This window comes from Myotis davidii, unplaced genomic scaffold (assembly GCF_000327345.1).
Source record: "Myotis davidii unplaced genomic scaffold, ASM32734v1 scaffold68, whole genome shotgun sequence".
Lineage (NCBI taxonomy): Eukaryota > Metazoa > Chordata > Mammalia > Chiroptera > Vespertilionidae > Myotis > Myotis davidii.
In genome coordinates, this window is record NW_006300376.1 from 261,865 (window position 1) to 286,430 (window position 24,566).

Sequence of the window (24,566 nt, forward strand, 5' to 3'; positions counted from 1 at the left end):
CTCTCATCTCTCTCTCTCTCTCTCTCTCTCTCTCTCGCTCTCTCTCTCTCTCTCTTTCTCTCACTCTCCCTTCTCCTTCCCTTTCTCTCAAAATCTATTTAAAAATCTTTTAAAAATAATAATGATTCAATGCCCTCAAACATTTTTATCTACGTACTAAAGGCCCAGTGCACAAATTTGTGCATGGGTAGGGTCTGACTGGACTGGCCCAGATTGGGGCAGATCTGAACCGGGCCTGTCAGGAGGAGGAGACGGCAGGAGGTTGGCCAGCCGGCCCACCCCAATCGGGAAACAGAAATACAGAGACAGAAGCCAGAGAATCAATATATTTTGTAAATAACTTTTGCATTATGTGAAAGTTCCAATTATGGGTGGCAAAATGCAAACATGCCCTATTTAAAATACAAAGTTTATTCATGCATTTATTGAACGAATGATTATTGAGCATCTTCTGACAGATTCTATTTCACTTAAACTTTTTAAACATTTAATTTTGAATTTTACTTAACCAGATAGCTAAATAAAAGTATATATACACACACACACACACACACACACACATATGGAAAAATGCCCATTGGGATAAGTCTTAGAAATGCCTAATACTCCAGAATTACCTGAAAAAGCATTGCTGTAATACCTAGACAGGGTCTGCATGATATCTTTTGAGTGCTGGGTCCATGGTGCTATCTTCCTGTAGGTTTTTACACGATGAACAAGTTGAGAGCCACCATACTGAAGGGACAGGGTATCCCCATGATCTTCATAGAGTTCCTCAAACAACCTAAGCAAAAGAAATACAAACACTAAAGAATTTTAGAAAAAGTACTACACATTAGTCACTAAGTCACAGACTCAAAACAAGGCTTTTACTGTATAAATTCTCTGAACCATTCCTTTCAAGTAGACCCTTCAACATTTGAAGAGAAATACAAATGTGAAGTATTTTATATTTTATAGGAATTGTCTAATGAGCAACAAAGTCACTGAAAACACTAACAAGGAAGCAGGGGCACCAAGAACAACCCACCAAAGCCAGACGGTTCTACCTGATTACAAGATGTCTGACTACCTGCAGCCTGCCAGACCAATTTACCTCCCACGGCAGAATTTTCTGTTCTCTCTGAATTGCCTTTTGAGAAGAACATGTTCTGGTCACAGACAGGCCATATTCTTTCATGAAACTACATGTTTGAGACGTATGTTTCTTCAAGTGCCTCTTAAAGACTTTCAGCGCAGCGATACCTGCGGATCTGGCTACTTGTAAGCTGATCACTTCCCTTGACAGCCTTTCTGACTGTTGCAGATGACCAATAACAGCTCTCACTGTATTTTCAAGAAACAATACTGTATGCAATGCCATGGATCCACTGCACAGTGAAGACAACAATCCTTAATGAGGAATCAATTATTTATATGTCTTCTATTTTAAGTTCAAAATATATGAAGGCACATTATTATTTTTCCTAATGTAGTCTGGATTTGTTTGTTTTTTTAAAAAAAACCATTAGTTAGGATTTATTTACTTTGGATTTATCTAAAGGACACAGTGTTTATTGATAATTAACACACAAAACAACCCATACCAACAATACACAAGTATTTAATAGAAATAGTACAGAATTAACTTGAATAATTAGCAACATAATTTTTGAGAAGCTAAAAGGACAAACAAGTTCAAAAAAAGTCCTTATGATTAATCAGGTTTGCTTTCTGTCATTACCAGCATTCAAAAGGCAGAAACGAAGGCTTACCTGACTGCATCTGTATCAAACTGCAGATTAGGCTTGTCAATCAGTCCCAGGGAATACAGCTGATAAGCCAAAGCACATTTTCCCACCATAAACTGCGCCGTGTTGGTGCGATCTAAACAGTCCACACAGTTGGTTCGAAGAACACCAGTCTAAAAGAGAAATACCCTAAGACTTTTAGTCATTATTCAGTCAGCAAAATGACTCCATCCTACTTAGATCTCTTTTCTTTAAGAAGTAGAAGAAATCTGTAGGCAGGGTATTATTCCTGAATAATGAACACGTCTTAAATTATGAAAGCCTATAGTTGCTGCTCACTTATTGCTGCAACGGCATCATTACACCTTCCAGTCTATATTTGAATTTTCTCCCTTAGTTTAACAAACCACATAACAAACATTTTCCACATGTACCAATTAGTAAAATATGTGCTTTTTTCCTGATATGTTTCCTTTACTGTACAAATCAAATATTCAGTGGTTGAGGCCATATTACCCTTAAAGCAGAATTAGTGTATATAGTGATCATACCTGGATCATTTTCCAAAGTCATTCTAATTTATTCTTTTCACATTTTGGCTATGTATCTATTTCTAATAATAAAATTTATAATATATAGAAAAAATCTGTAGGCCATTATTATTTTAGCTGTACATATCCTTTGTAGCTTTGTAGGAGTTAAACACCAGCAGTAAGGCTTTTAAAAATTACTCCCAAGTAACTAATAATTCTGCATTAAATAAGAAGTATGTCTCTCAATGGTTGCTTTCAGAAAACGTCATATACTACGATACAGATTCTATTCATTATTTATATAAAGTTGTCTGTACCTGCAGGCGACCAGTGGGGATCACACATCCTCCCAGATCATTCCACCTGTTTAAAAATACATGCTTTTAAAAAAATTGAATACTATAACCTGTATTCATTTTTGTTCCTAGATCGTTATTGAGAATCAAACCAACAGAGCTAAATGAGCCAACATCATCAGCTGATTCTGCTTACTTTCATCTTTTGGGAAAGTTAATATGCAAATTACTGAGATGAAAGGCTCCCCTCTAAGAAAGGAGCATCTGGCTTGTCCCACGGCCCCACACTCCGGCGTTCTGTCACCCATCTTCAACCAAAACTTCTCTTGCTTTAACTGAAGCTGATCTCTTGCTTGCATCTATAAAGATGAGTAACAATTGCAGAGCATCTTTCTGATAAAATAAAAATAAACTCTTCCAAGCCTGTCTTCTCCCCTCAGTGTGCGGATTCTCTACCTCCTCCAGCTTTTCTTCATGGAGCTTCGTTACATTCCTGTGGTGGTTTTTGCAGACTTCCTTATTATTTTCCTTCCCGTTTACATCCTTCTCCATGTGCTAGTGACTGCATGGGGATATGTTCTAAGTACGCTATCATGATATCAATATTTTATTTTAATTATTTAAAAGAAGACAATGAAGAAAAGAGTTAGCATAGCAGGCCTGACTGCTATCCTCAGCAAGGCCTGTGTTGGGGGCCAGATGTAAGCTGGCAAGGTCCTTGCATCTGAAGGGGCTAGCAAGGCTGGGGGGACCCTTACCCACACAGTTTTCCCAGACTTGTTTGGATGGCGGTTATCAGTAGAATGAGAACAGCCTTTCATGGCTTACCAAGAAGTCTGTAACTATTTACTGAGAGATGCTGTACTGAGAAATGTCCTTCTGCTGTATCTCTCCCTTAGAGATGAAGAGGAACAAAGAATACATTCCTCTTGACAGACCTCCTATTCAGTGTCTTGTGTATAAATAGGATTGTGTGGCTAATAAACTTGCTTCAGTTCCTCTAGAGCTGCAGTCCTCCCGATCCCACTTTCCTGTTTTTCTTTCTTTTCTCAATTCCCACCTCCCTGCCTCAGCCCGGCTCAACCTGTCAGGCTGGCCCTGACAGGCCTGCTTACAAGGTTGGCCATTGGCTGGCTTTAGAGAAGTTGAGTTCTCACCATCCCAAAACAGACATGAGTGACTTACTGGGTCTAAACTGTTTGTAGAAACAATATGGTTTTGCTGAATATCCCCTTTCCTCTGGGAGTCTGGAATGTTGGTACATGCAAAGTAGACCGTCTACGGGACCAGCCTCCAATACAAACCGACAGACAAAAAACCTGGCACTGCTTGGTCGGTGTGGCTCAGTGGTTGAGGGTTGATCTATGAACCAGGAGGTCATTGTTCGATACCTGACCAGGGCACATGCCCAGGGTGCAGGCCCGATCCCCAGTGTGGGGTGTGCAGGAACAGCCGATCAATGATTCTCTCATGGTTGATGTTTCTATCTCTCTCTCCCCATCCCTTCCTCTCTGAAATAAAAATATATTAAAAACAAACAAACAAACAAAAACCTGGCACTGAGTCTCGAATAATCTGTCCCCATTGGCAACACATGCTGTCACAGTAAGCTGCCTGGGGAATTAAGCATGTTCTGTGTGACTCCCCTAGGAGAGGACTCCGGAAGCTTGCGTCCAATTGCCTCTGGATTTTGCCCAGGTGTCTTTTCCCTTTGCTGATTTTGCATTGTATCCTTTCTCTGTAATAAGTCACAGTCATAAGTATAATGGGCTAAGTCCTTTGAGTTCTTAATGATGAGAGAGAATCATTAATTGGCCGCCTCCTGCACACCCCCCACTGGGGATCGAGCCCATGACCGGGGCATGTGCCCTTACCAGGAATCAAACCATGACCTCCTGGTTCATAGGTCGATGCTCAACCCTGAACCATGCCGGCCAGGCAGTTGGTTGTTTTTTTTGCATTGTTTTGGCTTTTTTTTTTTTTACCATTATAATTAACTTTGTTAACTGAAAATATCTAACATTGGTTCCTTAAAAGGTAAATTAAACATAGATCCTTGATCTGAGACACTCACAAAGTATTTTAGTGCATAATGGTAATGAAGAAATATTTGTGAGCAAATGACTAACTATAGTACAATGATAAGTATTATTTTCATAAAAATATTAGTACTTCATCTATAAGAAAAAAATTTTCCTGCTCCTATTTAATACTGAAAAATAGAATTCTCTGTAGAAAATTTTACTTTACAGAAATATTTTATATCATGTTTATTCCATGAAGCAAGATACAGAGACTCCATGGCTCCCATGTCAAGGCATCAAGGCATAGAGCCCTTGAGGAAATCTGATGCCCACAGTGAGCATCCCTTAGGACACTTGTCTCATCTCCCCAAAGGAATAAGTTCACCCATCTTCCAAGTAGTATAAACTGTTCATATTTAGCATATTGTAACCCATAGAGAAAAATTCTTTAATGTATTTTAAGGTTTTCAATGCCATACATACTTTTCATCTGGCCGCAAAATGCTACAGTAAGAATCGGGGCGGTTTACAAAGAAACCTGTTTTCTTCACCACATTCTCTGCGATCACATTCAGTCGATCAAGAACATTACACAGCTTGCTGCGGACAGGAGGACGAATGAGAAAAGTGAGAAGAACCCAAGTTTTAATACCTACTTATCCTCACATCTAAAGCAAATAAAGTCTATAGTAATGATATTCAGGGATTTCATCTTAAAAATCTCTGGTGTGTACTCAATAGGGACACTGTAGCAATTTCTAGAATATAAAGTATATTCAGTAACTAATAAGATTTGGTACAAAGGGACACGAAAGGCCTGTATGTTAGTATAAACTATTGGCAAACCTTCCTCTTGGCATATTACATCCCTGCAAGAGCTTCCCCAAAGCCTCGCACTCCTCAGATCAGTCACATCAATGCGTGTTCATAAAATGACTAAAATGACTGTGAAGACAGCACAATGCATAGTGTGGGTGGCGGGTGAGGAAAAGGCTGGAAAATTAATTAACATGAGTGGCACCACCCTGTAATCAAGCTTATTATTATACTTAGGGAAAGTGTGTTGTGGGTGCATCCAACTACATTTAGAAAAAGGTATTATTTAGAAAAAGGTATAATGAGTTAAGTGCAAAACAATAAAGTAATATTTTTTTTAAAGACCTCAAAACAAACCCACTGTGTATGATGCCTAGTAAATGAGTAAAAAGACAATGCAAAGTTAATGAAAGAAAGTTCCTTGGAGATGTTCCGAATCAGATCTCGACAAGGAAAAGACGTGGGGAAGCACCCTTGGTAGAAGTGGAGGAAAGTGGGGAGGGGGAATAACAAGAACAAAGACTCAGGAATGAGACCCTGGCTGCCACCTCGGGGGCAGAGCATGAAGTTCAGTTTTTCAGGAACACAAGAGCCCAGGGAATAAAAATGTTATTACATTCTGGAACCAACCCGGTGATGGGTTTTAACATTACATCTAAGAGTGTGGATTTACTATAAACACTGGGGAGCTACTGCAGGTTCATCCATGAGTGAGATCATCTGAAAGGTGTCAGAGAAAGTGACTAAACAGGGCCAGAGAATAAAATAGAAAAAGGTGAAATGAGTGCCTTTATGGAAAGGGAGTGGAGGAGAGATCTGAAACGACTAGCTAGTTCAAAGAGAATTTATAACTGGTATAAAATGTGGGCCAGAAGCCCTAGCTGGTTTGGCTCAGTGGATAGAGCATAGGTCTGTGGACTGAGGGGTCCTGGGTTCGAATCTGGTTAGGGATACATGTCCGGGTTGCAGGCTCAGTCCCCATGGGGGGGAGGGGATGTAGGAGGCAGCCAATAGATGATTCTCTCTCATCGTTGATGTTTCTCTCTCTCCCTCTCCCTTCCTCTGTGAAATCAATAAAAATATATATATTTTTTAAGTGGATCAAAAAAGAATTGGTCTATTAATTTAAGCTCTTAATAGCCCTTCAGCAGGTTCATAAAAGGAACTGAAAGAGTTACATTTACTTTACCATAGAGATCCACTTTCTGCTCTCTGCTCACCTTTTGGTGTACTTGGCCATATCCCAGGGAATGTAAATAATGGTGTGCTCAGGAGGCAGAAACTGGTTGAGGTACGTCACAGCAGCTACGAGTTCTTCACTCAGAATTCTCTCATGTTTTCTTTTCTCTCGTTCCTTTGTTAAATATTAAACATTTTCAGTGTTCTAATTACTTTAAATCAGAGGAATGGAGTTTTAACATTTTTACTTTTCAGACAAGACAAGACAAAAAGCCTACATCTTAAATATAGTGACATGAAACCTACCTGAGAAAATTAAAAGGCTGCGGTACATTTACACAATGGAATACTATGTGGCTGTAAAAAGGAAGGAGCTCTTCCCCTTTGTGAGAGCATGGAGAGACCTGGAGATTATTATGAAAAGCTAAGTAAGCCAGTCAGAGAAAGGCAACTATCACATGCTCTCACTCATATGTGATGACTTATTAGTTGTCATGAAATTAATTAGATAACCACTGTGGAAACAAAAAAGAGTATCTATTTTGTACAGCTAAATAAATCAAATGGAGAAAATAGAAAAGAGTTGATTTAAAACAGTGTTATATCAGTTTAGGATACACATATGTAGCTTATTTTTGCATCTGAGAAAATTAAATTATATATCTGGAATTTTTCTCAAAAGCACTTAAATCAACTAGAGAAACAAAAACTTTTTAAAATTCTTATGTCAAATCTGACATTTTATGAGATGGAGAGAAAAGACTATTTAATCAACTGTCGATCATCTTTATGCAAAGAATCTGCTTTATGCCCTGTCTGCCCACAGTGGTAGTGGATGGGCTAGTAAACCTCCTTAGGGCACAGACCCCTTTAACAACCAAATGAAAACTTCACATGTCACTTAGATTTTTCATAACATTTCAGAGCCCCTCCTAAGGGCCATGCAGGGACCCAGATTAAAAACCTCTGATGTACAGTTATGCTTGATCTCAGGTTGATTTTCTATGGACCCCAGTAGCAGCACTGAAGGTGTATGGATTGCTGCAAAATGTCTGTCAACCAGTGCCTCAAATTTCCACAGTCAAGATGTGGGGGGTTAGGGGTGGGGAGCTCACAACACAGGGTAAAAGAGAAAAGAAATTAAGGAAAGTATTTCACGTTAGTAACTTCATATAGAGACAGAATAAAGAGTAAATATCCTTGGTATCATTCTACACACACACATTCTTTGACTCCTTAATCACAAGTTAATACGGATGTCTTCCCAGTGAACTGAATAAATATCCTTTTATCCTATGAATAAAATAACGACAAAAACAACAAAATTTTATTTCTATTCCACAAGACAGTTACTTAATCTCCAAACTATTTTTAGTTAATCTCTAGTCACTGTCAGGATTTTTATGACAATGGAAAAATAGACTGGCCTTTCAATATTAAAACAAAAACAAAAACTAAATGTACTTTTGAGAAATCTGGGCAAGAGAACACTTTACAAATCATATGTATCAGATATTATTTCCTGAATCTGTATATTTAATAGAGAATTATTTCAAAGGTCATAGACTGAGTCTCCATTTAACTATAGCTTCTAATCAACTATCAGCACTCTATAACATGAAGAATATCTACAATTTAGGTGAATATTATATTCCAATAATACCTTATAATTTAGTGCTTTAGCAATAATTTATTTTTATACTATCAACATTTTTTTTTCTATACATTTGCTAGAAAAATGTTCATGACGCTCGTTGTTGCTAGAACTGTCTTACTTTAATTTTTCAATTATGTCTATTATAGCTACTGTTCAATACTAAACTGAGGTTACAGATCATCCAGCTATTGCCTTATATTGTTCTGAGTTGACAGGGGGGAGAGACATGAGTATGAAACTTCTGAATTAATGTGAACAAAAGTCTAGAAACTGATGCATCTACTATCTGAATGATTTATTTTACAAAGTCAACCCCTGGTAGGATGCAATAATTACATAAACCAAAGAGCAACAAAGGGAGAAACGAAGCTGACTGCTCATTGTCCTGTCCAAGGCTTCCCCTCCCACCATCCTCCCCTTTAGCCTGGCCACTTTTAGGCCATGTTCCTCCAAACCCTTGATTTAAAACACACACACACACATACACACACACACACACACACTCACACGCACACACACTCACACACTCACACTCACATGCACACACACTCACACACTCACACTCAGCCCTCACCCTGCTATTCTCTGAAATCCCATGAACACAATTCCTCCCTCAGCGTTTCAGATTTCCTCCTTTCCTCCGTCCTGATGCCACAGGTCATCCCTTTTCTCTCCTGTGCCTCATAGGGGATCTCAGCTGGATCCTCCCCACAGTCTTTTAAACACATCATCATGATCTCTTTTTTAAAAGTGATAAAAACACCAACTGTCTTCATTTTTCACTAGGTACTCCCCCGGCAGGAAGTGCTCCCCGGGCAGGGGCGGGGGTACCGTACTCACTGCACCGCTGCTCACGGTCGCCCCACGCCTCAGTCTGCTTCCCTCAGTCTCCTCGGTGCTGCTAACACCAATGAGCATCTCTGCCCTTTTCATCTGCCTTGACCCGCCAACATTTCCCACTGTTGACCACTTAGTTTCCTCATCATGAAACATGTCTTCTCTTGCTTTTCATGACATAGCACTCATTTGCTTTTCCTCCTGCTTTCATCTGTTTTTCCTCTTATTCCCTAGTAGACTCAGACGGCTCTCACTGGACAGTAAGAGCTGGAGGTCCTCAAGACTGGACCAAAGGCCCTTCCTCTTCCCACTCGAGAGCCTGCATATGGGCATCCCATCTGTAACCACGCCTCGGAGAGCACCTGCAACAGATGAATCACCAAAGTCACATCTCGGCCGGACCTCTCCTCTGAGCTTCCAACTCGCAAACTGAACACCTCTGTGCACCTCCTTTTAGAGGACTCCGATCCACACAAACCTCAGCATGTCCAAACCATACTCACGATCTTGCCCCACAGACTGAGCCCCCGTTCCCTATGTCAGTGGATGGCATCCCCATTCACCCACCCGAGTAAGTAAAAAACCTGAGAAGCAAGCCTGACATCTCTCTCTCCCTCGCCTTAAATCCTGCCCTTCACCAAATCCACCTCCTCCATCCACTTCTCTCATCTCTACCACACCAACTCTAGGAGGAACCAGAGTCACCCCTTTTCTGGATAATTATAATAGCCTCGTATGTGGTCTTCCAACATTGACTTCAGCCTTGTACCAATCCATTTGTTCTCTATGTGGAGGTCAGGACAATCTTTTCAAAACATAAATCTAATCACAATCCTCTCAACCATGCAGAACCTTCTATGGCTTTCCATCGCTCTCAGGATAAAGACCAGCCTTAACGCACCCTACAAGAACTCTCTCTTCAGTCTCAGTTCACAACAGGCTCTCCTGCCCTCATTCTCTGGGCCCCAGTCACACAGGCCTTTTCTTCCTCAAACACACCATATCCGTTCCTATTTCAGGGGCTCAGTACCTACTGTTCTGAGTTGAATACTATTCTCTGGTTTTTTGGACTAGTTAACGCCTCTTCCTTTGGGCTGCACTGACTCATCGCTTCCTCAGGGAAGACGTCTCTGCCACTGTAAGCTCTCACAGCACCATCTACCTGTCTGGGTATCTCCGCATTACTTCATCGTCTTTTCCAACAGACTGTTAGCTCTGTGAAGGCAGGAATGGTTTCTATGGTTGCCACGGCACAAAAAAAAAAAAGTTCAAAAATACTTGTTAAGCAACGCACTACATGAACACAGGATTCCTTGGGTTTGATTAAAATGAGTTATATTTATTAACCAACCTCTCAAAATAATCTCAGATGCTGTTGGCTGCTGCCACAACCATAACAAAACCCTTGTTTTCCATACTCCCTTGGCTGCAGACTGAGATTCTGTCAATTCGCTTCAATGCAACAAATACAGATACAATATATTATCTGGCCTCCTGTCCTCCATCCTAGACCTTTGACCTGCATGCCTACTCATACACAAGATACGGTGAGCACACACAGTGTACTCAGACAAGGAAGCAGAGAACTAAGGGGCTATGCCACCACTCTGTCCACCGGCTCTCGAGCCACAACAGCACCCCCATTTCTGAATCTAGCCTTTAGGTCTATTACTATGTATTAACCTGCCCAAGAGAGCTTCTGGATTGTCAAGGGAACTGGCTGCTTCAAGGCCGGGCTGTGGCTGTTTGATCTCCATACTTCCTTCTCCAAGCTGTCCTGGAAACTAAGGCAAACTGTTACCCACATCTAGTTCACTCAAGGAAATCAGGAGACTGACACACCACATCACACTCTTCCCTTGGAAACGTATCACTGATTCTCCTAGGCACCCACAGAATAGGCCACATGACTTGAAGTCAAAGGACAGCAGCTCAGACAGCTCACACACAGTAAGCCATCAGAAGATGTTAAGTCTACAAGTCTCTCCTCTGGGGAAAGGTAAAGCCAGCCTGTCAAACCCCTTGGTGCTGGGGAAAAGGTTGCCCGGTGTGACTGAATTTCATAACCGCAAAGGTGAGCACATCGTACCTTCACTAAATTCAAGATGATGATGGGGGAGCCAAACCTCTGAAGCATCTGGTCAAAGTGAAGGGCAGCCACATGTGCAAATGGATCTGCCTGATCCACTGGGGAGAAAAAGGGGAAAAAGTATGAATACCGGAATGGGAAACTATAAAGCAAGAAACAAGTATAGGGTTTTATTTTGTTACTTAATGTTTACAGAAATGCAATTCAACTAATCCACTAGTTCCATTCCCAAATTCCTCTCCAGCTTATCAACACACTCATTCATTTGTTGAATTTGAAAGATTTTTACATTTCTGAAGTAATTTACTAGCAGCCAAAATAAAAGAAAAATATAGTTATTGTATGAAATAATATAATTATCTTCTAAATTATCTTCTTTCTAATATGTTGTCAAAACAGAAGCATTTATGAGATTTCTCTGATAATAGTCAATTATCTCTAAATGTGTATAAAGAAGAGTAACTATTAAAAATATTGTTCCACGCACATGTAATAGGGGGCTTAGGCATCATAGTTGAAATGTCCTGCGACCAGTACAAAGGAACTGATCCTCTAACTTGTATGTAAGAAGAATAACTTCCTGCAGTAAAAGACATCACAGAAGCATCGCAGAGTATTTGTTCAGTCTCCACTTCATTTGCAACATCACCCTGTAAAGAAAGGTACATGAAAGGTATCTTACGTGCTTAGACATTTTTAATGAAAAAAATTTCAAGTACACAATTAAATTGTAATTCCTATTCTTAGAATGTATTGAGAGAGATAAATGTTGATAAGGTTTCATTGTGTATATTAGAAAAGGAAAACCATTATAATGCAATAAAGTATGGCAATTTAAAAAAAAAACAGAGAATAGACTAGGAAAAATGAAATGAAATAGCCAGTAAGACAAATAGTAGAGAACATCTTGAGTGATACAAAAGGCAGAAAGGGAGAGAAAAGAAAAACAATTACAGGGAGTTATATAGGTTAGGAAGACCAGTGGAATATAAAAATCCAATTCTGAGAACCAAGGAGGAATGAAAGGACAAGAGTGAGAGTCACACAGCGTGTGATGGACAGAAGAAATACAAAAAAGGTTCCTGTGGTGACTTTATCTATGAAAGTGATATAAGGATATGACAAAGAATAATTTCGAAGGCATTAAAAACATGTCTGTTGGGTTACCCTATGAATATTCCAAAGTAAATATTATAGCTACCAAATTCTGATTTTTTAAACTATTTCATTGTTAATATAATTTTAAAACAATGTTGCTGTTTTAAATCAGTATCAAAATCCAATGTCTCACTCACTCTGTCTACTCAATCATACATCTGTCTAAGACAAGTTGTCTATTGAAAACAGAGACGGAGCACTCAGTGGGGATTCCATGACTGATGGCAGGACAGATGAATTTCTGTTGTTTTTCTAGTGTGAACAGAGTAAGGAGTCTGCCTGGAGCCAAGCTAGAGCAGAGAGAAGCGGGTGAACAGCTCCCATGCCCTCCTCTCCTTATTCTTCTCAACCAGGATGCACTTCCAACAAGTGCTCCCTCCACTGACTCGTTGGGTGCAGGTGCTTTGCTATTTTAGTCTCTACACTAAATATGTACGACAGCTTTCACATAGGACAGAAGTGGTTCACCTCCAAAGCATTAGACATTTCATAACTCCCTGAGGTATTGCATAACTCGCTCTAAGACAGCTGATTCCTCAGCACGTGTGCATATGTCACATTTCTCACAAATTGCTGATACCCTGGAAAACTATTCTCTTGATAATGTCCCACACTAAGACATCCCACTTTCTAAAATTCTGCTTTGCTTCATCTGTCAGGAAAGTTGATTTAAAAGGCTAAAATGCCAGCAGCACTGTGTTTTTTTCCATCTTACCTCACAGTTTGCACCTCTCTTGAGAAAACGGGTCCCCGCAAACTTACTGGATCTTCTAGCTATTAGAGTGACATACACTGGTCGCCCATAGATCAATAGCTCTTAGAAATCAAGTTAAAGCTCTTCAGCATTCATGACAGTCACGCCAAACCAAGAGAATCATTATACCTTAAATACACATTTAAATACATCTTGTCGAGTAGGTTAAAGTATACCCAAAAGCTACACCCAAGAACAAACTGCATTGGGTCCAACTGTCCTACTGAATTGTGCAGGTATATAAGGCAAAAACAGACTCCCCTAAGGAGTGGTTTCTAAGAATTTCAGAGGAAATGGTAACCAGGTGCAAGGATACTGCTCAAGGGAAGACCTGGTCTGTCCTTGTACCAACTAAAGGGTGTAAACAGGTACAACTCCTTCCTTAGTCTTCAGAGGCCATACACCTCTGAGAGCACACGTCACCTACCAGCTGGTTAAACTATGAAGCAATATGTCACCCTCAGGAATGGAGTATGAAAGTGACTCAAATTTGTCACCTAACTGTAAAAACTGAACGTGTGAACTGTTCAACCAACGTACAGCTTATTGCTGTGTCACCTCATTAAACTTTCTAAGCCTCAGCTTCATCTTCTGTGAAATGGTATAAGTACTAATAAAGTAACTAATTTTATTAAGTTGGGAGGACTAGGCCAGGTAATGTATATAAAAGTAATGTGCGGCCTGTAGTAAATGCTTAAAAGTACTAATTACTTGTATCATCATATAGACTTCTAGAATTCATTAAATGCTTGATAACTAGGAGACTAGACTCATCATTTAAACTAATGAGCTTTAAAATTATAATCTATTATGCTAGTTGCTACTTTAAAACAGCAAATTTTTAGTCTTTAAAATAGGTCTTTAAAAATCTAAGACACAAGGAAGAACGTCAACTAGACAACATGCTAGGTGCACAAACGCCCTACGTGATTTCAAAAGGGTGTGGGGAAAACCTAAACACCACTTTTAGAAGGTGCACACATTGCCTTTCTAAATCTCATAACAGCGCTGAGTTGAAAGGTTTCAACATAGCTAGAAAATTAAATAAAAGTGGGGGGGAGTGTAAAATCGAACTCATCAGCTTAACCCAAGGCTACTTCTATTTAATCTATCATACCCCTTTCCAGTCAGGCTTTCATTACCTTACGCCTGAACCACTGCAATTTTTCCTAACTCAGGTCCCTTATTCTAGTCTCATTTCACTTAACAGCTTGAAAATGGCTATCAACTCAAGCTTCCTAAGTGCTCCTTTGTACACCTTCTTGGAAAAAAACTTTCAAAAGTCCTAGCACCAAACCCAAAGTCCTTAGTTCGACCACCAAAGCAATCTGGTGACTGACTATTTGAGTCCCTCCTACCAAGCCCTTCCCACTACATTGTACTTCCCGGTGGTTTTAAACACAACCACAAGACATGCCCATGAACTTTTCCACCTCTACACTCACGGTGCTCCCCCAACCCACGCTCTCACTCCCTGCTCACTGCTACGGCCTGACTTTGTTTAGGGCCCAGGCCAAGTTCAGCTTCTCCTGTGAGCCGGCCCCATCCTCCCCACCGGTAAGAGATTCTGCTCCCTTTCTCAAATAAGAATGGTACTTCTCTCCACGTAACTTACAATGCACATAGCATTTTCTTCCTTATTTTTTATCTTTCTGTGTACATAATAGGTCTGTTCAAGGGATCTGAATGCATCTTTGTACTTTTACTACATGGCATTGTGGGTAAGTTTGCCAGTTGGGCACACAGCATGATAATTATAATCTTATAATTTGTAGATAGCTGTCTACAAGTTGGCACAGCATGAGGTTAATATTGCAAGTCTTAATTTTTTTTTTAAAAAAAGGATACTTGACTGCCCACAGAACCCATGAATAATATACAATAGCCAGTCACGATGCACAGTAGTCTTAATTATATCCAGAAGTTCACCATTCCACACATACTTCATATAAGGCTCACCACAGATCCCAAATACACCTGAAAAATAAAAGTTGGTATCAGAAAAATGAGGAAATTGGTTGACATTCAGCTCATTTTTAAGACCTTAAACTTCTGTTTTTAACTTCAAAATAAAATGGCTGATTAATAGCATTGTCGTTTTCAGTGGATATCGTTCATATCATTGTCTGCAACGCTGTGCTCATACTACCCAAATAAACAGATTTTCTGATGTGTGAGAGTTTTTAACCTAAGAAAAAAGACAATGATAGGGAAATTAAGGACACGAACAAGTATACGAACAGGACTGAGAGGTAGCTCAGAGCAGGGTTTGGGAGCACCGCCCTGGGCTCAGAGTGTCTGGGTCCCAGTCCTGCTCCACCTCTCATCAGCAGGTGACAGGTGTGACTTGCTAGCTCAGTGCCCAATTCCTCACCTGGACCTATACCATGTGATTGTTGTAAAGATGAGCTAAATTAATAATGCACATAAAGGCCTGCGAACACGCCTGGTGCATTAGTGATAATTTCATAGTGATAGTCATTATACGAGGTTTTTTCTATATGATGTTTAATTTCATCAAACACAATTTCAGCATATCTAGATGCATTTATTGAACATCAAAAGTTCTATGAAATGCAAAATAAGAAATAAATATATTTATAAGATAATCGTTCAAAAGATTGCAGCAGTTCTAGATAGCTGGGAATCAATACTATTTTTCTTCTCAAAACAGGATACACCAAGAGTGTTTATACACTATGACAAATACACTTGTTTTGATTCACAAAAATTAACTCTTCTCTGACCTTTTAAGGCATTACACAGAACATGTATAATACAGACATGAATCGGAGTTCTGTCTTTGCCACTTATCAGCTCTGTGACCTTTGGCAAGTTACTTAACATCTCTAAAATTCAATTTTCCAAACAGTAAAATTATAATACTACTACTATTCACCTCTGAGGTACTGTTCAGATTAAATAAAATAACATATGCTAAGTGACTAACACGCTGCTTGAAACAGCAGAGACTTTTTTAAAAAATGTATTATTTTCTTTTTCTACCTACCCCCATATCTTCTACCCTTGCTCTCTGTTTCCTGTGAGTTTCCCCCTGTGGTGCGAAGTAATGATCCCCCCTGTATTTGTCCTAATCACCAGAACCTGTGAATATGTTACATTACACAGCAAAGAGGAATTAAAGTTGCAGATGGAGTTAGGTTGCTAATCGGATGACCCTGAGATGGGGAGATTATTTTGAATTACCCAGGAAGATCCACTGTAATCAGGGTCCTTATAAATGAAAGAGGAAAACAGAAGTGTTATAGCGATGTAACATGAAAAAAACCTTGGCTGACCATTGATGGCTTTGAGGCCATGAGCCAGGAAATGCAGGCAGCTTCTAGAAGATGGAAAGGACAAGAAAACAAACTTTTCCCTAATTTTCAAGAAAAGAATGCAGCTCTGCCCACACCCAAATTTTAGTCCACTGAGAACTACTTTGGACTTCTGACTTCCATAAGATAATAAATCTGTATAGTTTTAAGCCATTAAGTTTCTGGTAATTTGTTACAGCAGCTATAAAAATCTAATACACACTGTTACTCATAACTATCGAGTACAATTGCTCTAGAGCAGTGGTTCTCAACCTTCCTAATGCCGCGGCCCTTTAATACACTTCCTCATGTTGTGGTGACCCCCAATTTCATTGTTACAAATTGAACATAATTAAAGCATAGTGATTAATCAAAAAAACAATATATAATTATATATGTTTTTTCTGATGGTCTTAGGCGACCCCTGTGAAAGGGTCGTTTGACCCCCAAAGGGGTCGCGACCCACAGGTTGAGAACCACTGCTCTAGAGAGTATAAAATGAAGTGGTTTCAGAGGCTTAATTCAGATCCCAGGCAGATAGTCAATTCTTATTTAAGATGACATGTAGTGCAAATGTACTACTACTTTTAGATTTTCTATTACTAAGGGTGATATTTACAAGAAATAATACAAGCAAATATTCAGGCACACATTATTTTACCCTCAACCTGTCTCTAATAGTGTAGGTTACAACTCACATATCTGAATCAGGGCAAATGTATGTGATCTGGATGTTCTGGAGTAGGGAGGGTGCACTGGGTTTGATCTTAGCTCAAGTGATAGTCAATCCAATAAACTAAGCACAATTAAGGGCAATGACAGAAATGCAATTCAGTGTTAGTAACAGGCTAAGTCTTCTTAGAGTGGACCAGAACCTTTGGCAAAATGTGAATAGAGCACAGCCTCTTCTTGAGGGTCCTGCAAGGACAAACCTTCTGGAACTCTACATTACATTCTACCTCCTGCACCCACATCTTCATCACCCTCACGCTGCATAGAACTGGGCATCCAAGACCCTACTGACTTACTACGTATCCCATAATAAATCCAATTCAGCTAAACTGCCTTAGCTTTAGGTCTGCAATGATTCCCTCACAACATTCACTTTAGCAATGCCTCTGGCTTTAGAGTTCCGGACCAACCCAAAAATCTAGGGGTAAAGCTACGGATTCTGTTGTGTGACTGGTTAGTCCAGGATCTCCAGGGTCACCCTAGACCGGTCACACAATGGTCCTGCAGTGGTCCTACAGTGGTCCTGATGGAAGCAAGGCCTATGAGGGACCAGTGGGTCAAGCTGGGACCACAGTAAGAATAGCCTCTGACCTGCTGCACTGGCTCCTCTGGACACTGGTCATGTGATGTTAATCTCAGGCCTCAGTTTACCAACTAAGCAGTTTTTATGAGGATTAGGGACTTCGTATATAAATTTCTAAGACACAATAGACAACCCATGGTGATTTTTTTCCCCTAAAACTCAGCCCATATTTAACTGGTCACTATGGGGGGTGTGGGGGGAATTGGTAGTGAGTTTTCTCCAATATTTTAAAACAAAATTCCTTATTTTAACTTCATCAAAGTACAGGCCTGAATGTATTCCATAAAAAAGTACATAAAAATTTGCTACGAAATGTCAGCATACAATTTTCTGGCTGGCTCACAAAACCACCTGGTGATTAATGATCTCTATGAAAATGAATTGGTCAAGTTCATATATCCGAAACAACCTCATGTAAGGACAAAGAGCAACGAGGGACGGAGATATACGAGGGAAATGTGAGTGAATTTAATGAGATGCCATTTCATGGCGGCTACATTAACATACATTAGATGTGCTGAAAACCACCTACCACTTCCACCCTGTGTAATTAATCCTTCATCTTCAAAGATGTCAAAACTCTCCGAGCGAGTCTGGGTCGTTTCTGACTTCAACATCTCCAGGGGCATTCGCAAGACAGTGAGATTATATTGAAGCGAGTGGGACAAATCATAGCTGTAACTGAGAACAGAACTGAAACTTAACAAGAATTACAAAAGCAAAAGATATTTCACAGCCTTGCTCCCATATGGAATTAAAAACTGTGAACTAAATTACTTAGCAACTGTGACTATACCTAAAAGCAATGCTGTCCAAATAAGCACTGTAAAACATAGTGAACCATAAATATAATTGGAAATTTAAAAATCATTGCATGTTTGAGGCATGTGCATGTCTAGAAACGTACAATACAACACGAGTACCTACACTTGTTGATTTGCAATGTGCATTTTTTGCTTCACTGAAATCAATCTAACTACATGGCCTTATGCAAAGGTGTCACACTCCCATGTATATCTGAATGTAGCTCTATAGATGTTACAATATCCACTACAACAGTGCATGGTCTGTATTCTAGTTTAACTGTGAACAAAAATAATTCTATTCATTATTAATGATGGTATCATAACTAACTTTTTGATTAAACAGGAATAAGAATGTAGCATAAGCCATTATAATGAAATATGTTTTAGAAAGTAACAGCCACCCAAGAAATTATAATAGCCTGAACAGTCTGTGTAAATAAAATTTGACTGTTAAGCCAAGAGAAACCCATTAATATTTATTTGACATAAGTAATAATTTGTATGAGCATCTCTAGTTATATGTATTTTAGCAAAGAATTTCAAAAGGTATCAAGACTTCTTTATGTTTATACAAATTTGTAAAATATTTGTCATATTTTAAGATGGTTACAATTCTATCTGGAGACATTATTTCAATTACTACTTTATCTTTAATTTTTCATGTAATTTATTGAAATTGATTTTGTTTCATCTGTGAAATTCAATTTTACCATAATTGTTTGATGATACCACAATTCTAATTTTACTAGCATCTAATATCACATGGATAAAAACTGTTGGTTTTTCAATCTCAGAAAAAAAAAATACTTAGGAGTACATTTAACCAAGGAAGTGAAAATTCTGTCTGCTAAAAATTATGACATTGATGAGAGCAATTAAAGAAGACTCAAGTAAAAGGAAAGATATCTTGTGCTCATGGAACAGAAGAATTAAAACTGTTTAAATGTCCCTATTACTCAAAGACATCTATAGATGCAGTGCAATCCCTCTCAAAATTCCAATGACATTTTTCACAGAAATATTAAACTAAAAAGCTCTGCACAGAAGAAACGGTCAGCAGAATAAAAATGCAACCATGGAAGAGGTGGGAAAAAAATCTGCAAGCCATCTATTTGATAAAGGATTAATATCCAAAATACACAGGGAACTCATACAACTCAATAGCAAAAAATAAACAATCCAATTAAAAGTGGGCAAAGGATTTGAATAGTCTTGAATAGACAAGAATACACATGACCTACAAAAGCAAGAAAACATGCTCAACATCACATCAGAGAAGTGCAAATTATAACCACCATGAGATATCACCTCGCACCTGTTAGAATGTCAAAAAGACAAGAACCAAGTGTTGGTGAGGATGTTAAGGGAACCCTTTGCACTGTTGGTGGGAACGTAAATTGGAATAGCCACTATGGGAAACAGTATGGAGATTCCTCAAAAAAATTAAAAGTAGAACTACCATCTGATCCAGCAAGCTCATATCTGGGTACATATACAAAGAAAATGAAATCACTATCTCAAAGAGACATCTGCACCTCCATACTTATTGCAGGATTATTTGCAATAGCCAAGATGTGTAAACAACCTGAGAGTCCATTAACGAATGAATATATAAAGATGTGAACAAACACACACACACAGGCACACATGCATGCATGCATAATGAAATATTACTCAGCTATAAAAAGAAAATCTTGCCTTTTGTAGCAACATGAATGGATCTTGACGGCATTATGCTAAGTGAAGTAAGTCAAACAGAGAAAGACAAATACTGTATGTTCTCACTTATATGCAGAATATAAAAGAACTGAGCTATGGATAGTAGAGTTGTAGTTGACAGAGGTGGGGGTTGAGGGCGTGGGAATGGGAGATGTTGGTCAAAGGGTAAAAACTTCCAACTGTAAGACAAATTAATTCTGGGGATTAAATGCACTGCACAGTAACTATCATTAATGATGCTGAATTATATACTTGAAATTTGTTAAGAGTAATCTTAAATATTACCACACACACAAAATCAAAATTATATGAGCGGTAATATGTGTTAACTAACCTTACTGTGGTAGCCATTTTGCAGTATATACATGTATGTAATCATCACATTGTATACTTCAAACTTACATATGTTATACGTCAATATCTCAATGAAGCCGGAGGGTGGAAGAAAGTTTTTCGCTTCACACTGAAGCAATAGCTACTTGAAACAATCAATTTTTCCTATTTAAAACAATTGCTTTATGCTAACTAAATCTTAAGAATGTAGTATAGTGTTTTTATTTATTTATTTATTTATTTATTTATTTATTTTTAATCCTCGCCCTAGGATATTTTTTCATTAATTTTTAGAAAGAGTGGAAGAGAGAAGGAAAGACAGAGAAATATCGCTGTGAGAGAAACACATCGTTTGGTTGCCTCCTGCATGAGCCCTGACCAGGGCCCAGGCCGGGGAGGAGCCTGCAACCGAGGAACATGCCCTTGACTGGAATCGAACCCGGGATCCTTCGGTCCACAGGCTGACGCCCTTAGTATAGTGCTTTGTAAAGCTTACTTATGAGACACACAAACTTTACCCTACCTATTTTTACTACTGGAATGACTCGATCACAAGTCAAAATGGGGATGCAAAGTTGAAAAACATGAAGAGAAGACCACCAAACTTCAGAATTAACTCAAGATGCTATAAACATAAAATTAAGGACTAAAGACTGAAAACAGATGATTGAGACAAATACCCTGGATATATACACCCAATAGACATTTGTGGAAGTGAAAATTATTTCACAGTACTACTGTTAAAATAATTAACTTCCTTCAGGGTTTTACATCAATGAAGACATAATCCATCTTACATAGGAGATATGTTTTAGTTATTTCATGGGTAAATGGTTCATTACATTAACAATTTTAAAATAATGCGAAGTACCCCATTCAGTATATGACACCAATAGCTACAGCACTCCAGGTCCTCTTTTAGTCCCTGTGACTCAAGTCTGTGCTGGTGCATGCTATTTTGTGTTCTACTTTTTAGTTTTGACAGTATTCTGATAGATTTTCCCATTAGCACAACTCTGTATCTATTCGGCCTACATATTGGTCACATCAGTGGAAGTATAATACTCTATCATAATGCTCTACTATAATTTAGTATTGTTTTACTGCTGGCCACTTTTAAAAAAATACAAAAAGTACTAATGTGCCCTCTGATTCTGTTTTTACCTCCTAGAAAATAATATAAACATTTAAGTGGCTGAAAGGAGAAAAACTAAGCTCAAGCTTACCTAAAGTAAAAATTGCTGGATAGATCCACATTTTGAAATATTCGTAGGTACCTAAAAAAAATAAAAAAGCATATTACTATTATTTTTTCATAGCTTAACATATACTCAAAAGTACATTTATGTTTGTAAATATACTCCTTAAAACTGAGGAATTCAATCCATAACTGGATTAAGGATTTCATCTGAAGCAATTTCTGTGTGTGTGTGTGTGTGTGTGTGTTAATCCTTACCCGAGGATATTTTTCTATTGGTTTTTAGAGAGAGTGGAAGGGAGCGGGGAGAGATAGAGGGAGAGAGAAACATCTATGTGAGAGAGAAAAACATCAACTGGCTGCCTCCTGCATGCACCCTGACTGGGGATCAAGCCTACAACCAAGGTGCATGCCTTTGGCCAGAATCGAACCCGGGATCCTTCAGTCCTCAGGCCGATGCTCTATCCACTGGGCCAAATGGCTGGGGCTGAAGCAATTTCGAAGTTTGCTGGCCATCCCTTCAGAGAACCTTAACCTTACATTTGACCATTCCCTCATCACTGATTATGCCACGGAAGGAAAATCATGTACTTGCATGGGGCACTTTAACTTGTTTTTACAATGTGCTTTGCAAATGCTCTGAGGTTGGAGACAGGAGCGTAACTAAAATAAATAACCGAAATGTTTGTGAATCACCATAATTTTAAATTGGAAAGTGTTTTAAATTGAAAAAATATATATAGAGAAAAAATATCCACATATCTACCACTCACAATAAATAAGTGTTAAAATTTTTCCATGTTCTTTTTAAAGATTTTTGATCATAAATTTTTCTAAAACATTTTTAGCAAATGGCAGACATGATGACACCTCACTCCTAAATATTTTGGGACATACAGGGAGTCCCAAAAAATGTATACACATTTTGAATGATTATAAAGTCAGTGTTTATTACCATACAGTTCAATTTTCAAAATTTAAAAGAATGTACAGAAATGAGTATTTTTTTTTTTTTGTCAATGCCTGCTTCCAAACTGATGACCATTCTGGTCCAGGCACTATTGATAATATGAAGCAATGGAATCGCAAACATCAAGAATAATTTCATTCGGTATTTGTGTGCCCTTAATTCATCAACTGTTGCTAGTTGTGTACCGTAACTTTATATTTTATGTATCCCCATAAAAAATGTCTAGTGGCACTTTAGGATAAATTTTCATTGCTCAAAGCTTAGTCTGGCTTCACCCATTATTTCAAGTCACTTAAACCTGAAAAGGAGTGAATATTAAGCGAGTTATCAGCTGTTAAAGTGTATTTACATTTTTGGGGACGCCCTGTATCTATTCTGATCAAAACCATCTTATAAATAATCACAGTATCGTTACTGCAACCAAATTTTAATATTGATTCAATTTTACCTTGTCTATAACAATCCATATACTAACTATTCCAATAAATTTCTTAATAGCTCTGTGTGTATGATTACATGCACATGCATGCATGCACATGTTTTAATCCAGAATTCAACAGAAATTCAAGTATTACATTTGGTTGTCATGTCTGCTCTAAATTCTAGAACAGTCCTCTGGCTTTTTCTGTCTTTGTTGACATTGACATTTTTGAAGAGCCCCAACCAGTTGTCTTACCAAATGTCTCACAATATGGATTTGTCTGATTTTTCCTCATGCTTAGATTCAAGTGAAATATTTTAAGCAAGAACACTACACAGGTAATCTGTGTCCTTCCCATTTTTTCACATTAAAAGGCAAATAATGTCAGTTTTGCCTCATTATTGGTAATGCTACGTTTGATCATTTGGTTAAGTATGTTTGCCATTTTGTTCCTCTTTGTAAATAATAAAGAGATTCATATAGTATATGTTGAGACTGAATGAATATTCTGTTTATCAATAATAACTTCCTACCTAATGCTTTCAGCAGCCATTGTTGATCCTCACCTGAATCAACTGTTATAATGGAGGTTTTTAAGAGCTCTTGAACAAAAGTTGTAGAATTGTAAGCCAACTTTTTACATTTTTAACATAACATTTGTAATCTGTTGACTATATCTTGCTTTCTATTTGATCTACCACATTTTAAAAAATAGTAATTACCACAAGTACATACCTAGCTTCATCTGGATGAGTAATTCGTACAGAATCATTGGGTATATAGATCATATTCGTATCTTCAATCTTATATATTGCGTGACCTCCAATATCTGCCATCTTCCTCCTTTTAGTTATTAACACAATATAATAGCCTTCTAAAAACCTGACAAAACCTACAAACAAAATAAATGTTTCCTAAACTTAGTAATGCTTTTATATACACATTTAAAAGGCAAAATAATTTTGACATATTTCCAACTTTATTTCACTCTTTGATTTGTAACCATACAAATTTTTAGTCATCTTAGAATTATTCTCTAGGAATATCTATATTAACATTTATTGCACTTAAAATCTTCCTCTAGACAATTTTATTACAATCATTTACTCTTTTATACTTAGTTTCATTTCAAATAGGACTGAGGTGCTACTGGCAAATTATATATATATATATACATATATATATGATTAAGAGGAGTTGTTGTTCAATGGGTATGGAGTTTCAGTTTTGCAGGATGAAAAGTTCTAGAAATCTGTTGCACAACAAGGTACAATTAGGTAACACCACTGTACTGTACACTTAAAAATGACTAATATTATAAATATTATACTCCCTCTGTCCCATAATAATAGTAGCAGTTGATGAATGTAATTTGTCCCATAATAATAGTAGCACAAGAAAATAAATATAGAAC

The 24,566-nt window shown here is 38.2% G+C and overlaps 1 protein-coding gene across 2 annotated transcripts in view; it reads right to left on the minus strand.

Moving 5' to 3' along the window:
* FIG4 (FIG4 phosphoinositide 5-phosphatase) overlaps positions 1-24,566 on the minus strand; it is a 104,038-nt gene that overhangs the window by 64,395 nt on the left and 15,077 nt on the right. For both annotated transcript variants that reach the window (XM_006777189.2, XM_015572747.1), the window contains 12 exons: positions 23,888-24,044; positions 21,790-21,840; positions 18,238-18,386; positions 14,922-15,050; positions 13,035-13,135; positions 11,649-11,811; positions 11,162-11,259; positions 6,620-6,753; positions 5,067-5,183; positions 2,581-2,626; positions 1,755-1,903; positions 618-784 (listed from right to left, as the gene is read on the minus strand). In XM_006777189.2, the coding sequence (XP_006777252.1) occupies positions 618-784; positions 1,755-1,903; positions 2,581-2,626; positions 5,067-5,183; positions 6,620-6,753; positions 11,162-11,259; positions 11,649-11,811; positions 13,035-13,135; positions 14,922-15,050; positions 18,238-18,386; positions 21,790-21,840; positions 23,888-24,044 (1,461 nt within the window). The remainder of the gene's footprint in view (positions 1-617; positions 785-1,754; positions 1,904-2,580; positions 2,627-5,066; positions 5,184-6,619; positions 6,754-11,161; positions 11,260-11,648; positions 11,812-13,034; positions 13,136-14,921; positions 15,051-18,237; positions 18,387-21,789; positions 21,841-23,887; positions 24,045-24,566) is intronic.